The sequence below is a fragment of the Pleurodeles waltl genome, chromosome 7 (assembly GCF_031143425.1).
Source record: "Pleurodeles waltl isolate 20211129_DDA chromosome 7, aPleWal1.hap1.20221129, whole genome shotgun sequence".
NCBI lineage: Eukaryota > Metazoa > Chordata > Amphibia > Caudata > Salamandridae > Pleurodeles > Pleurodeles waltl.
The window spans coordinates 299,725,963-299,743,274 of record NC_090446.1 but is presented as its reverse complement, the minus strand read 5'-3'; the positions used below and the strand labels follow the sequence as shown (position 1 = coordinate 299,743,274).

General features: G+C 43.2%; 1 protein-coding gene across 4 annotated transcripts in view; it reads right to left on the bottom strand.

Annotated features, from left to right (window-relative positions):
* Positions 1-17,312, bottom strand: part of LPIN3 (lipin 3) — a 426,254-nt gene that overhangs the window by 28,281 nt on the left and 380,661 nt on the right. For all 4 annotated transcript variants that reach the window (XM_069243720.1, XM_069243718.1, XM_069243719.1 and 1 more), the window contains exons 16-17: positions 8,263-8,349; positions 1,280-1,432 (exon numbers count right to left, since the gene is read on the bottom strand). In XM_069243720.1, coding sequence (XP_069099821.1) covers positions 1,280-1,432; positions 8,263-8,349 — 240 coding nt within the window. The remainder of the gene's footprint in view (positions 1-1,279; positions 1,433-8,262; positions 8,350-17,312) is intronic.

Below are 17,312 nucleotides of genomic sequence, written 5' to 3'. Positions count from 1 at the left end.
CCTCTCGGTCTTGCTAGCGCTATAGAAAACTCTTATAAATAAACTCTTTTTTGAGTATATCGTTCTTGGATAGGAGTAAGACTGTGGCCCTCATTAGCAGTCTGGGGGTCGAATGACCGTCAGACTCGCAGTGGCGGTCCAACTGGCTGGAGGTGGGGGGGCCACATTATTATCGTGGCGGATCTGCCACGGTCGGACCACCGGCACCGCCAGGCTGACACAAGTCGGCAGCCTGGGGTTCCTGGTGGTTTTCATCCTCCAGGGCTGCGCTTCTTGCAGCACCGCCCAGGGGATTAGGAGTCCCCATTCACCAGTCTTTCCATAGTGGTTTACACCGCCATGGACAGGCTGGCAGAATGGGGGCGGCGGGGGGCCTCTGCCCTGCTCATGCACTTGGCATAGGCAGGAGCCCCCATGCACAGCCCCGTCATGCATTCCACTGCCCGAATTACGGGCAGTGAAATGCACGACGGGTGCTGCTGCACCCGCTGCACTGCCACAATGGCGCTGGATCCATTATGAGCCGGCGTCAATGTTAAGGCCCTGCAGTGAAGTCCTATTAGGGCCGGCGGGGTTCAGGCCGCACAGGCGATCTGAAGGCAGAAAGAGTTTGGCGGCAGGCCTCCGCCACCCGCCAAACTCTTAATGAAGGCCTTTGACTTGGATACTGTTCTTGGATATGACTGAATCAGTTTAATTTGAATGTTTACTTTATTTCAAACTTAACAGCTGACCAGCCCATCATTACTTGAAAAAACGTTTCCAATACACATTACACGCCAAATTTACAGAGTAATACTGATGACATCTTTGCGAACTGCACACAATCTCAAATCCCAGGAAATTCATATTTGAGCATTTTGAATGCTGAGTAATAAGTGAATACCATCTGTCAACAATTTAAATGAGATATTTGGGGTCATGATAGTCTACAGATTCCACCAGTTCTTATTGTTAATGCCTACTGTTTGTCATATTTTCGAAGATTACAAGAATGATTTGAGAAAACAGGCAAATCCACAAGGAGGGACATTATGGATTTAGGAAAACATCTTTATAAAGACTTTAGAAAGGACATGGGCATAGCACTGTGTTAAGATGGTAATTTCAGGAGCATCACCTTAAACAGGCATTACTTCTGTGAATAGTTGGAACATACATAAAGGAAACATATATTTTTTAGAAGAATATTCTTAATCCATATTAAGTAATTCATCGAGACAGTGAACACCAAATAAACTATTAATAATAATAACATTTCAAGGACCTGTACACTTACCTGTGCAAGGCAGAAAAGAGGCTGCTTGGGGCCAAGAGGACAGGACCCATGGGCAGAGCACAGCCCCGGTCATTCACCCACTGTAGGTAACCTTTGGTGATGTTGGCCATGCCAATAGCCCTGGCAGAACAGTATAGAAACTTGTATCCATTCCTGAAAAAGAGGAAGGCATAGTGTACTCCAGATGGTCATACTGTGGCAAGACAGCATTGAATCATCACTACAGTGTGTGAGAAAGGAGCACAAAGAGATATTGGGCCTGATTTAGAGTTTGGTGGATGGGTTACTCTGTTGGATATTCCATCCGCAGTTGTCCATAGGATAAAATGGAATAGTAATGCGGCAGACGGGATATCAGTCAAGTTTGTGGCGGAGTAACCCCATCGCCAAACCCTCAATCAGGCCCATACTCCAAAGTTGCACAGGAAAGAGGATCCATGTGGCCAAATAGCTCCAGTCATAATTGCTTGGGAAGAAAGATTTGGCAACACAAGGCTGGGAAATCATATATTCCTATACAAAGAGGGTCATTATGCTCCAGGCATCAGTAGGTTAATAAACAGCAGCATAAGAAAGGTTATATCATTTATTCATGCACTGTGCCCTGGACATAAAGAATCTGCAATTTGTGAAGATCTAGCTGCGGGGCTTCTCACTGGCTACAGAGGTATGCAAGAATGTGGAAATTGAGAAAACATTGGATCATTTCTAAAATATATCAGTTTCGTTTATCTGCTTTTGTGTTCTGTACACCTGGAACATGCATCACCATATTGTGCGTTTTGTGCCAGGAGCTACTACGAAGGTGATTGTCTCTTAATGGAAATCAGATTTTTATGCCTCCCTGTTTGTTCAGATAATGTCCCACTTTGTTGCTGTTTTGGAACCAGATAGACTTAATTGTGAACAACAGCAGAAACAGCTGGAGAGTGAGGTAGACATCGGGCTCTGACATGGAATGTTTGCTCATATGTTGACCACTTTTTTGTGAATAGTCGATCACCCATTTGAGGACAGCACACCAGCATTGATGGGTCTGTCAGAGGTTTTCAAGGAAGATCTCGTTAATAAAACTTCTTCCTTGGATGCCACCATGGAAATGACAAAATGTGATGGGAAAGGTGACAGCTTGTCTTCCTAATGAGCTCTAATCTGGCATCTACTTTTATTGAGATCCTCAAAGATTACTAATTGGGAGAAACAAACACATGTGATACCAGACTGGAGAAAGTTGTATTGGTGATAGAAAGTGATTTGTCTAGAGAGATGTGAACTTGTAATGTGTAAAAGAATATGTCCTCCAAAAACCACAATGTTATTAAAAATGTGTTCAGCATTGCTCGTAGATTCTGCTTTGTCTCTCGCGTTGCTGTGTGGATTTGGACTTGGAAAAATGTATTTTGAGCCACTGGTTCAGCATGTTTTCGTTCATCATCCTTGAATGTTAAATGAAATTTTGGGATACAAATGGCACTGAAGTACATCAAGGAGCAGACACATAAATACATCATTGTGACATACAGCCTTCCTGTAGAAAGGGAGAAGAAAATAATCAGTGAAACATCTACACTGTGAAGTTTTCCTAGACATTTGCTTATCATTTCAAGATATATATAAGGCTGAACACTCATTTTAACCCCTTTTTTCTGAAATGAAAACTGGAGATGTATAAAGAGGATAAAAGTGGCCATAGTTACACAGAGGCTGGACAACCTGAAAAGCACTGAAGATTAAGATTTTGCTCTGCCAGAAACATTAATAACAAACTTGCACTTCCTCTTTTCATCTCAGAGTTTTGTAGATGGATAAATCAAACACAAAACCTACAACTTTTTTCACTTTTACTTTTCTATTTTATGATATAATTCCCTAATTTGTTTCCCACTTACCACGTTTCACCTATGCCTTTTTATGCTGATTCATTAACCTTCTTATCAACATTCTCACAAGATTAGAATTCATTTTGGGGGAAAAAGTTTGTGGTGTAGGTTTTTGTTCCAAAAAAACTTATGCATGAACTTAGCCATAGATTATCACTCTATAAGATTCTCACATATGGTGACAATAATTGATAAACAAGCAAGATCAGAGGATTAGATCAGCTCAGAAACATAGGTGGTGGCAGGGTTCCCCAAGAAGCACACTGTTCTTGAACAAATGGTCTTGAATTTTAACATAATATATTAACACTGTTATTGTTATTGTTCTGTAATATATGTTTTTTGTACCTATGTTCTAATTGAAGATAGTGTATATGTTTCTTTCCTAACACTGGCAAGTACTCCCTGAAGAAACAGCCGTCTAGTACCCCGAAATACGTGTTGCCTGTTACATAGAAGATCAACTCTTAGAAAGAAGATCAAATTCTTAACTCTAAGTCTCTTATTGGAATATAAAAAAAAAATCTTATGGTGAAACATTTGTTTTTGTAAAATGTAACAGAATTGCGATAGCATGAATGTCTTTGCAATAAATATTTATATCAAATTTCTAATCTCCAAACTATTTATTCATAAGATATTTAATTTTACTGATTTGGACTTGTAAAGCATACTTTAGTCCCAACTGGGGTGGATTAGTGCTATGAGATTTGATATCAAATAATTTGAAATATTTTTAAGGAAATACTCCTACCAGAAGTATTTTTACAACATTCATTGTAAGCACAACTATAGTTAACAGGCCCCGTATTACGATTTCTGACCTGGTTGGTTTGAGTGTGTGCATATGCCTGTATACACATACATTGTACTCTCTAAATTACCCTATAAAATATTTTCTAGTTCTTGACACTACTAGGTTTGAACATGCTCTTAACCCATTAACTCATGGTTCACCAACAGACCCTCCCCTACTCTGTACCAGTGACACGCAGAAACATATCACTGTTTTCTCAACATAGCAATGTAACGAAAAGGCCAGAGATATGAAGAATGACCCAGATTAATTTCATGTGCAAAATAATGAGTGTTCGAAAAGCTGATTCCAGGATAACTCTAGAGTCCACTACCATTGAACTGGTTATGAAATCTCCATTTTATGGTAACACTAAGATGTTTCTTGAGTTGTTTAGTGGCTTATCATCAACCATGCTTCTGCTTTAGCAGACAAGCAAGTCAACAGGGGAACGCAACTCATTGTAACACAAATACTGGACTGATCAGAGGGGGAGTGGGAGTATCTCCAGTACAAATAGAACCAGAAGGGCATCCCACCCAAATACCAGTGACACTTCATTTGGTGAGTATAATTGAACCTGCAGTTATCCAGGAGACAGTACTGCCCTATGGAGGTCTGGCACTGGGACCCTACAATCTTCTCTGAGATCGTGCAGAAGGGAAAAGCTTACAGAAAGGAAAAAGCCTTGTAAGTATGAGTGCCCTCGTTCTTAATATTTTCTAAACAAATCGGTTTAAAACTATGGAAGACACAACGATATTGTCCTTTTAGTATAACTTGTGGTGCATCAAATTTACAAAAAACTATAAGATACAGACCCAAAGTATATGATCAAAAATCATGCTGAAATACAGACTGAAAAACCCACCAATGGACAACCATGCCACTAGATTCAAGAACCACTATACATGGTGCTATTATTCTATTGGGAACCTCATATTCTTCACTGTCCCTACCCCCTTTTTAAGTAAATGTAATTGAGTTCTTGGATCAGCTGTTTTTATCTATATATACACACTGCATTTTCGCTCCGTCACTTGACCACTGTTTGGTCAGTTTATCCAGTACTTAGAATGAAAATCAATTTTTTTTTTTTTAAATGTTGATCATAATGAATGCATACGTTCCCTCTTTTCATGCACTATGCGTATTACTTACTTGACATTGGCTATATTGATTGTTAAACTGTACACACAGATCGTCCAGGTAGTCACTAAGTTTATTCACTAAGGTTTAAAATTAGTCTACTCTGACCCGTTGTTCTCTGTAATCCATAGCTAGTGCCCATGGTTCTGTGGTGGCAAACTGGGCAGCCTTCATGCTTTAAAGCAAACAGACTCAATACATAAATAATGCACAAGTAACATTACAGTAGAGATTTTCAATAAGTAAAAAATATGTAAAACCATATAATGACCAGACTTGCTTGTGCAACATATATACAAAAAGAAAAACTGTGCAAACTGATACAAATATATACAGGTGAAAAGAACAATGTATAAAGTTGCAAACAAAAAAACAGATGGATTTATATGGAGAAAAGGGCCAGTGATTGAGCTGAAGAGGAGTATTTGAGCCACCAAACAATAATCCAATGGTCATGACAAAGAGATGGAAGAGCAGCTGTAGGTTTGCATTTTCAGTAGTTAGTCTAATTAATGCGAACAACTACGTCTCCTAACTGGGTACACACTTGAGATACATCCTGTATGTAATGCATGGTACAGATTAATCTCTATTAATGGGGAGAAAACAGTGAAAGGGCTGATATTCTGTTTATCAGAAGCAATATCAACGGATCAGCTGATTTCCACTCTCGCCCGGGCCCCACCCCCTGGGATACCGGACCCCAACATAGCCACCACCAACCTGCATCGCTGGATAGAAGATTGCGCCGACACCCTCGCACTGCTCAAAAAATAAAAAAAACACCTCCCACAGAATCAAGGCCAGCTGGTTCACCCCAGAACTACAGGAATCCAAACGGCTTTGTCGCAGAATGGAAAAAACCTGGCACCTTGACCCTACCAACTCCAACCACATCGCTTTCAAGGATGCCCTATGCAAACATCACCAACTGATCCGCACCACCAAAAGGACCCACTTCAAAAACTGCATCGACGCCAACGCTCACAACAGTAAAGAGCTCTTCGGCATCGTCAATGAACTCTCCACCCCCAGGACCTGCTCCAACGAACCCCCGCCATCACAGGAGTTCTGCAACTCACTGGCAACCCACTTCCATCAAAAGATAGAAGAAATCCACAATAGCTTCAAACCCCAGACCCACCAGCTGACTACAAACACCCAAGGACCCAACGCTCCAAGCAACACCCACCTCCTCAACACCTGGACCCCAGTCAACAGAGGACACCACCATGGCCTCCATCCACTCCGGATTACCATCAGATCCCTGCCCACACCATATCTTCAATAAGGCAAACATCATCATCGCCCCCCACCTCTGCAAAACCATCAACAGCTCCTTCGAGTCAGCCACCTTCCCAGAAAGATGGAAGCACGCAGAAACCAACGCCCTGCAAAAGAAACCAAAGGCAGACCCAGACCACCCCAAGAACTACCGGCTGATCTCCCTCCTCCACTTCCCAGCCAAGGTAATTGAAAAAATTGTAAACAGCCAACTATCCCGGTTCCTGGAAGACAGCAAGGTACTCGACATCCCCCAATCCGGATTCCGCAGAAACCACAGCACTGAGACTGCACTCATTGCTGCCACAGACGACATTAGGACCATGCTCGACAAAGGAGAAACAGCAGCACTCATCCTCCTGGACCTCTCCGCAGCTTTCGACACGGTATGTCATCACACTCTCCGCACACGCCTCCACAACGCTGGAATCAAGCAAAAAGGCACTCGACTGGATCTCGTAATTTCTCTCAGGCGGAACCCAGAGAGTCCGCCTCCCACCGTTCCTGTCAGAAGCCTCCAGAATCATCTGTGGCGTTCCTCAAGGATCTTCGCTCAGCCCCACGCTCTTCAATGTTTACATGGCCCCCCTCGCCAACATCGCAAGAACCCACCACATCAACATAGTTTCCTACGCAGACGACACTCAGCTCATCCTCTCCCTCACGAAAGACCCTACAACTGCAAAAAACAACCTCCACAACGGACTTCACGCCATCGCCAGCTGGCTGGAATCAAGCCACCTCAAGTTAAACACAGACAAGACAGAAATCCTCATCTTTGGCACCAACCCCTCAACTTGGAATGACTCCTGGTGGCCCACCTCCCTAGGAACCACGCCCTCACCTACCACCCACGCAGGCAACCTAGGCTTCATCTTGGACTCCACACTCAGCATGACTCAGCAGGTCAATGCCATCTCCTCTTCCTGCTACAACACTCTCCGCATGCTCCGCAAAATCTTCAAGTGGATTCCCGTCGAAATCAGGAAAACTGTCACCCACGCCCTGGTCAGCAGCCGATTGGACTACGGAAACGCCCTGTATGCAGGAATAACAACCAAACTCCTAACAAAACTGCAAAGAATCCAGAACGCATCCGCCAGCCTCATTCTGGACATCCCACGCCGTGACCACATTACCCTCACCTCAGAGACCTTCACTGGCTACCAGTATCAAAGAGGATCAACTTCAAACTCCTCATCCACGCACACAAGGCCCTCCACAACACAGGCCCAGCCTACCTCAACGACAGACTCACCTTCCACACCCCCACCCGCAATCTTTGCTCCGCCAGCCTCGCCCTCGCCTCCATCCCCCGCATCACCGCCGGAAGATCCTTCTCTCACCTAGCCGCCAGGACCTGGAACTCCCTACCGCTCTCCTTCGCCAGATCCAAGAACTCTTGACATTCAGGAAACGCCTCAAGACATGGCTCTAAGACCAGTAGCTCTGCCCCAGCGCCTTGAGACCCTAGCGGGTGATTAGTGCGCTCTTGATTGATTGATTGATTGATTGATTGAGATCATCCTACCATTAATTGACGCTGGAACTGAAATTGCTTCTTTCTGTACAGTTCAACCCCTATTTTTGACACCTTCATCTTTTGCCTAAGTTTAATTCTGTGATGTAAGGAAACACTGCTCTTGTTTGGTCAAGCCTTTATTATTTTAGTCACACATTGGAAGAAGTGGAAGATTATCTATCCTAGTACCAAATTAATGAGAATCTCAACACAATCAACTTCTTTTCTTTCAAACTGCTTTTGTGTAGACTATTTCCTCTTATTTCCTCTCTGTAGTAATCTCTCCTCACTTTTACCTCTTCTCCAAAGAATAACATTGAGAAACACATGTATTTTTTCCATTAGTACTTACAGGTGGATTTTATTGTACAATTTTGCTATTCCTTGATGCGTCCAGTCTTTGCCCAGCTGTGGCAGAATATGGCCCAAGGCATCTGACCTACGTTTCAAGAGAAAGAGAAGTGTGAGACATAAATGTAGTATTCTGAAAGGTTCTATTATATATTATACACAGTGCACGGCAATGGTCCAATGCATGCATTTTACACTAAATGTACATTATATATATATATATATATATATATATATATATATATTGGATTTATTTTTGTGTGGATAGAGCGAGCGAGATGGAAAATGTCACTTACCCAGTGTACATCTGTTCGTGGCATTAGTCGCTGCAGATTCACATGCTGTGCACATCCCGCCATCTGGTGTTGGGCTCGGAGTGTTGCAAGTTGTCGAGTGTGTTCCTCCCTGTTTGTTTAGGTAATACATTGTTGTCATGTTGTCTGTTTTGACAAGAGTGTATTTGTGGGTTATTATGGGTTGAAATGCTTTCAGAGCTAGAAATACCGCTAACAGTTCTAAGTGGTTTATATGAAACTGTTTTTGGTGAATGTCCCATTGTCCTTGGATGCTGTGCTGATTGAGGTGTGCTCCCCACCCTGTCATGGATGCATCTGTCGTTATTACGCATTGTGGCACTGGGTCTTGAAAAGGCCGCCCTTGGTTTAAATTTATTCTGTTCCACCATTGAAGCGAGATGTATGTTTGGCGGTCTATCAACACCAGATCTAGAAGTTGACCCTGTGCCTGTGACCACTGTGATGCTAGGCACTGTTGTAAGGGCCGCATGTGCAACCTTGCGTTTGGGACAATGGCTATGCATGAGGACATCATGCCTAGGAGTCTCATTACTAATTTGACCTTTATCTTTTGGTTTGGATACATGGCTTGTATGACATTTTGGAATGTTTGGACTCTTTGTGGACTTGGAGTGGCAATTCATTTTACTGTGTTGATTGTTGCTCCTAGGTATTGCTGTGTTTGACACGGCAGAAGGTGTGACTATGAGTAATTGATTGAGAAACCTAGTTTGTGTAGGGTTTGTATGACGTAATTTGTGTGTTGTGAACACTGTTTTTGCGTGTTGGTTTTGATTAACCAATTGTCTAGGTATGGGAACACATGTATTTGCTGCCTTCTGATATGTGCAGCTACTACTGCTAGACATTTTGTAAAAACTCTTGGCGCAGTTGTTATTCCGAATGGTAACACTTTGAATTGGTAATGTATCCCTTGGAATACAAACCTTAGGTACTTCTTGTGTGAAGGATGTATTGGTATATGGAAATATGCATCCTTTAGATCCAGTGTTGTCATGTAGTCTTGTTGTTTGAGCAGTGGGATTACTTCTTGTAATGTAACCATGTGAAAATGGTCTGATTTGATGTATGTATTTACTATTCTGAGATCTAGTATGGGTCTTAGAGTTTTGTCTTTTTTGGGTATCTGAAAGTACAGTGAGTAAACTCTTGTGTTTAGTTCTTGTTTTGGTACTAACTCTATTGCTTCTTTTTGGAGCAATGCTTGAACTTCTAGTCCTAGAAGATTTATATGTTGTTTTGACATATTGTGTGTTTTCGGTGGAATGTTTGGAGGGAATTTGATAAACTCTATGCAATAACCATGCTGGATAATTGCTAAGACCCAAGTGTCTGTTGTTATTTCCTCCCAATGTTTGTAAAACTTGGTTAGTCTCCCCCCCACAGGTGTTATGTGTTGGGGATTTGTGACCTTGAAGTCACTGTTTTTTTGGAGGAGTTTTGGGACTTTGGAACTTTCCTCTGTTCCTTTGAAATTGTCCCCCTCTATATTGTCCCCGAAAACCTCCCCGCTGATACTGGCTCTGGTAAGTGGGCTTTGTTTGTGAGGCTGTGGCTTCTGTGGTTTGCCCTCGAAACCCCCCTCGAAATTGTGTCTTTCGAAATGTGCCTCTGCTCTGTGGGGAGCAAAGCGCGCCCATGGCTTTGGCCGTGTCAGTGTCTTTTTTAAGTTTTTCGATCGCAGTGTCCACCTCCGGCCCAAACAACTGCTGTCCGTTGAATGGCATATTCAGCACAGCTTGCTGAATCTCTGGTTTAAATCCTGATGTACGCAGCCATGCATGTCTCCTTATTGTTACAGCTGTGTTGACAGTTCTAGCAGCTGTGTCTGCAGCATCCATTGCTGACCGTATCTGATTATTTGAGATACCCTGTCCTTCTTCTACTACTTGCTGCGCTCTCTTTTGGAACTCCTTGGGTAAATGTTCAATAAGGTGTTGCATCTCATCCCAATGGGCCCTATCATATCTGGCTAGCAAAGCTTGCGAATTTGCAATACGCCACTGGTTTGCATCCTTTTGCCTGCAGCATCGAATTTTCGACTTTCTTTATCTGGAGGTGGTGCATCTCCTGAAGTATGAGAGTTGGCTCTTTTGCGCGCTGCTCCCACTACAACAGAGTCTGGTGTTAACTGTTGTGTAATGTACACTGGGTCTGTTGGTGGCGGTTTATATTTTTTATCTACTCTTGGAGTAATGGCTCTCCCTTTAACAGGCTCCTCAAACACTTGTTTGGAGTGTTTTAGCATTCTGGGTAGCATAGGAAGACTCTGATATTGACTGTGTGTGGACGACAGTGTATTAAAAAGAAAGTCGTCTTCAATGGGCTCTGAATGCAGGCTGACATTATGAAATGCAGCTGCTCTTGACACCACTTGTGCGTAGCCTGTACTATCCTCTGGTGGCGATGGTTTAGCTGGATAGCATTCTGGACTATTGTCTGACACTAGTGCGTCATAAAGGTCCCATGCGTCAGGGTCATCTTGACTCATTCCTGTATGAGTTGGGGATTGCATCATTGGTGGAGTGGCTACTGGTGATGGTTGCGGAGAGTGATGTGGGGATTGTGGTGGTGTTACTTGTTTAGCCACCTTTGCGTGTGGCTGTTTGTCTTTGTCTTGGAAGGCAAGATTGCGTTTCATCTTGACTGGAGGAAGAGTGCTGATCTTCCCTGTTTCTTTTTGAATAAAGAGCCGTCTTTGTGTGTGATCTGGCTCTATTGCCTGTAATTCCTGTCCAAATCTATGTGTCTTCATTTGTGTGGACAGTCCTTGTTCCTCAGTGTAGGAACTTGTTTTCGGTTCCGAGGCCGGATATTTCGGTACCGAAACCTTTTCGGCTGCTTTTTTCGGCTCCGACGAAACCTTTTTTACTTTCGGCGTCGTGCTCTCTCGGTGCCGACCCGTTTCGGTGCCGGTGTCTCGGTGCTGAATCTTCTCTGAGCCACTATCTCGGGCCCGAGATTGCTGTGTGCCGGTATCTCGACCGGAGTCAGACGACTTCGACACCAGCTCGCCCTTTTTCGGTGCCGACGAACGGTCACCTACTTTTCGGGTTAAGCCATGGCCTGTTGGCGGTGGCGTCCCCTGGGCTTTAGTGCTTTTCTCGTGAGTTTTGGTTTTCGACGTCTTACTCACGGTTTTTTGCGTTTCCTCGGGATCGATCTCCTCCGAGTCCGACTCCTGGGTGGAGAATGTTTCTTCCTCCTCCTCGAAACGCTCTTGTCCTGTCGGCGCCGACGCCATTTGCAGTCTTCTTGCTCTTCGGTCCCTGAGTGTCTTCCTGGACCGAAACGCTCGACAGGCCTCACAAGTATCCTCCTTGTGTTCTGGTGACAAACACAAGTTACAGACCAGATGTTGATCTGTATATGGATACTTGTTATGTCATTTTGGACAGAAGCGGAATGGGGTCCGTTCCATCAGCCTTGAAGAGACACGTGGCCGGGCCGACCAGGCCCGACGGGGATGGAAGAAAACCCCGAAGGGCCACCGGAGCTCTTCTTAATTCGGTGTCGATCTGTTGTAACTAACCCGATACCGAACGCAAACAATACCGACGATTTTTCCGAGATTCTAACTAACTTTCCGACCCGAAACACGGAGCGAAAAGGAACACGTCCGAACCCGATGGCGGAAAACAAACAATCTAAGATGGAGTCGACGCCCATGCGCAATGGAGTCGAAATGGGAGGAGTCCCTCGGTCTCGTGACTCGAAAAGACTTCTTCGAAGAAAAACAACTTGTAACACTCCGAGCCCAACACCAGATGGCGGGATGTACACAGCATGTGTATCTGCAGCTACACATGCCATCGAACATATATATATATATATTTATATATACACACACATCAGCGCAGGCAGGGAAACAGATCAAAAGCCCTCTCCCAGCATGCACCCGCGGGCAGGGCAACCATAATGTCTGGGGGGAGCCGGCCCTGGGGGATGAGGAATCCTGTGCCATTAAAGACCCATTAAAGGTCCCTCCCAAAACAAGCACATTTTGGCCAGGGGTGAGCTTCCGTAGGCCTCTGGAGGTTCAGAGATGGGAGCCACGCAGCTCCTTCACCCCTTTATGAAATCAGCCCTGGGGGAAGGCCTGGCTGCCATTTTGTTTTTTTTTATTTCAAACTCACAAAAGTCTTGCAGGACTGCAGCATTTTTTGCTGTTTTTTCCCTGTTTGGCACCAGGGTAATGCAAGATTTATCTGTGTCCCACCATTGGGCCTTGTAGGTCAGGGTATCCCTATCCTGCTTCTATATATTTTTATTTTTTCAATCTTCTGGACAGGGAACTAAGTCCCCAAGTCCTGCAATGGCTGCCAGCAACATTTTTCTCATGGTTTTGGCAGCCAATCAGTGCACTTGCTCTCTTAGAAGTCTGACTCCCGTTGTAGCCCAAGGGAAATAAAGCTCCCTTGGCCGAACACACACAATCTATTTTATATATATATATATATATATAAATATCTCTCATATATATATATATATATATATATATATATATATATATATATATATATATATATATATATATATATATATATACATACATATATACACACACATATATATGGAAAATGTCACTTACCCAGTGTACATCTGTTTGTGGCATGAGACACTGCAGATTCACATGCTGTGCATTATCCCGCCATCTAGTGTTGGGCTCGGAGTGTTACAAGTTGTTTTTCTTCAAAGAAGTCTTTTCGAGTCACAGGACCGAGTGACTCCTCCCTTTCCGCTCCATTGCGCATGGGCATCGACTCCATCTTAGATTGTTTTCCCCGCAGAGGGTGAGGTAGGAGTTGTGAGTATACTAGAGGTGCCCATGCAATGGAGTAGTAATGTATGTATCTAATGTCTATTAAAATAATATTTATTTACATATTTTAAATTCTTATGCATCTAAAAATGGCTACAGGCTACCGGGGAGGGCGCATGTGAATCTGCAGCGTCTCATGCCACAAACAGATGTACACTGGATAAGTGACATTTTCCGTTCGGTGGCATGTGAAGCTGCAGATACACATGCTGTGCATAGACTACTAAGCAGTTATCTCCCTAAAAAGCGGTGGTTTAGCCTGTAGGAGTTGAAGTTGTCTGAAATAATGTTCTTAATACAGCCTGTCCTACTGTGGCTTGTTGTGTTGTTAACACATCTACACAGTAATGTTTTGTGAATGTATGAGGCGTAGACAATGTTGCTGCCTTACAAATTTCTGTCATTGGTATATTCCCAAGAAAAGCCATTGTGGCGCCTTTCTTTCTAGTGGAATGTGCTCTTAGTGTAATAGGTAATTCTCTTTTTGCTTTAATGTAGCAAGTTTGAATACATTTAACTATCCATCTGGCAATGCCTTGTTTGGATATAGGGTTACCTGCATGAGGTTTTTGGAAAGCTACAAACAACTGTTTTGTTTTACGAAATTGTTTTGTTCTGTAAGTGTTATACATTAGTGCTCTTTTTATGTCTAATGTATGCAAGGTCCTTTCAGCTACTGAGTCTGGTTGTGGAAAGAAGATTGGGAGTTCCACAGTTTGGTTTAGATGGAATGATTATATGACTTTTGGCAAGAACTTTGGATTTGTACGGAGAACCACCTTATGTTTATGTATTTGTACAAAGGGTTCTTGAATAGTAAGTGCTTGTATTTCACTCACTCTTCTAAGTGATATGATAGCTATTAGAAAGGCTACTTTCCAAGTCAGATATTGAATTTGACAAGAATGCATGGGTTCAAATAGTGGGCCCAGGAGGCGTGTTAATACAATTTTAAGGTTCCACGAAGGTACTGGTGGTGTCCTTGGGGGTATGATTCTTTTTAGTCCCTCCATAAATGCTTTAATGACTGGGATTCTAAAATGTGATGTTGTATGTGTAATCTGCAGATAGGCACATATTGCAGTGAGATGGATCTTAATGGAAGAAAATGCTAGATTAGACTTTTGTAAGTCTAATAAATAGCTTACAATGTCCTTTTGTGGAGGCATGTAGTGGTTGAATTTGATTAGTGTGGCAGTAGCAAACGAATCTCTTCCATTTGTTTGCGTAACACTGTCTTGTTGTAGGTTTTCTGGCTTGTTTAATGACCTCCATACACTCTTGTGTAAGATTTAAATGTCCAAATTCTAAGACTTCAGGAGCCAGATTGCTAGATTGAGCAATGCTTGATTCGGGTGTCTGATCTGTTGTTTGTGTTGTGTTAACAGATCTGGTCTGTTTGGTAGTTTGATGTGGGGTACTACTGGTAAGTCCAACAGTGTTGTGTACCACGGTTGTCAAGCCCAGGTTGGTGCTATGAGTATTAGTTTGATTTTGTTTTGACTTAGTTTGTTGACCAGATAAGGAATGAATGGGAGATTGGGAAAGAGTAAGCAAATTTCCCTGACCAACTGATCCATAGTGCATTGCCCTTGGACTGAGGGTGTGGGTACCTGGACGCGAAGTTTTGGCATTTTGTGTTTTCTTTTGTTGCGAATAGGTCTATGTTTGGTGTTCCCCAGCGGTGGAAGTGATCCTGTAGGATCTGGGGATGTATTTCTCATTTATGAGTTTGCTGGTGATCTCAACTGAGATTGTCGGCTAACTGATTCTGAATGCCTGGTATGTATTGTGCTATTAGGCGAATCTGGTTGTGAATTGCCCAATGCCAAATCTTTTGTGCTAAGAGACACAGTTGTGACGAGTGTGTCCCCCTTTGTTTGTTGAGGTAGTACATTGTTGTCATGTTGTCTGTCTTGACAAGAATGTGTTTGTGGACTATTAGTGGTTGAAAAGCTTTTAATGCTAGAAAAAACGCTAGCAGTTCCAATTGATTTATGTGAAGTTGTTTTTGTTGATTGTCCCATTGACCCTCTGTATGCTATGATTGTTGAGGTGTGCTCCCCACCCCACCATGGAAGCATCTGTTGTGATAACAGCTTGAGGCACTGGGTCTTGGAATGGTTGCCCTTTGTTTAAATTTACAAGGTTCCACCATTGAAGCGAGGAGTGTGTTTGGCGGTCTATTAACACTAGATCTTGAATTTGACCCTGTGCTTGTGCCCATTGTTTTGCTAGGCACTGTTGTAAAGGCTCCATGTGCAATCTTGCATTTGGGACAATGGCTATGCATGAGGACATCATGACTAGAAGTTTCATTACAAACCTTACTGTGTAGTGTTGGTTTGGTTGTATGGTTGATCTTACATTTTGGAACGATTGGACTCTTTGTGGACTTGGAGTGGCAATTGCCCTTTGTGTGTTGAGTGTTGCTCCCAAATATTGTTGTATTTGGGATGGTTGCAGATGTGATTTCTGGTAATTTATAGAGAACCCTAGTTTGTGTAAAGTTTCTATGACGTATTGCGTGCGAAGAAGACACTGTTGTTGAGTGTTGGTTTTTATTAGCCAGTCATCTAAATATGGGAATACGCGCATGTGCCTTCTCCTTATGTGAGGGCTACTACTGCTAGGCATTTAGTGAATACCCTTGGGGCTGTTGTTATTCCGAACGGTAGCACTTTTAATTGATAGTGTATGCCGTACAAACCTTAAGTATTTTCTGAGAGAAGGATGGATGGGTATGTGGAAATACGCATCCTTGAGATCCAATGTTGTCATGTATTTTTCCTTTCTTAATAAGGGAACTACATCTTGAAGTGTTACCATGTGGAAGTGGTCTGATTTGATGAAGAGATTCAGTGTTCTGAGATCTAAGATAGGTCTTAACGTTTTGTCCTTTTTTTGGAATCAGGAAATATAGTGAGTAGACTCCTGTTCCTTTTTGATCATTGGGTACGAGCTCTATCGCTTGTTTTTTTAGTAGTGCTTGGACCTCTCTTTGTAATAGGTCTAAGTGTTGTTAGGACAGCCTGTGCATTTTGGGTGGCACAACTGGCGGGAATCTTGTGAATTCTATGCAATAACCATGTTGGATAATTGATAGGACCCATGCGTCTGTGGTAATGTGTGTTCAGTTTTGGTAGTATGTGGTTAGCCTCCCCCCCACTGGTGTCAAGTTTTGTGACATTGAAGTGACTGCTTGGTCTGGCTTGGTTTGGTTGTTTGGAATTTTCCTCTTGGGAATTGTCCCCTATAGGAACCACGAAACCCTCCCCTTTGGTATTGTGCCTGATAGGTGGGTCTGGTTTGAGAGGTGGAAGGCTTAGATGTTTGTTGCCGAAACCCTCCTCTGAATTGTGGTTTTCTAAAGGTGTATCTGACTTGTGGGGAATAGAGCACGTCCATGGCTTTGGCCGTGTCTGTGTCTTTTTTCATTTTCTCAATGGCTGTGTTGACTCCCGGTCCAAACAACTGTTGTTGATTAAACGGCATATTTAACACCGCTTGTTGAATCTCTGGCTTGAATCCAGAACTTCTCAGCCATGCATGTCTGCGAATGGTCACAGCCATGTTGGCAGTCCGTGCTGCCGTGTCTGACCTTATCTGGTTATTAGATATGACCTGTCCTTCTTCCACTACTTGTTTGGCACGTTTTTGGTGTTCTTTGGGCAAGTGCTGTGTGATGTCTTGCATCTCGTCCCAGTGTGCCCTGTCGTAGCGTGCAAGTAGGGCTTGTGAATTAGCTATTCGCCATTGATTGGCTGCTTGTGCTGCCACTCGCTTGCCCGCTGCGTTGAATTTTCTACTTTCTTTGTCAGGTGGTGGAGCGTCTCCTGACGATTGAGAATTTGCTCTTTTCCTTGCCGTCCCTACAACCACTGAGTCCGGTGTGAGTTGTTGTATTATGAA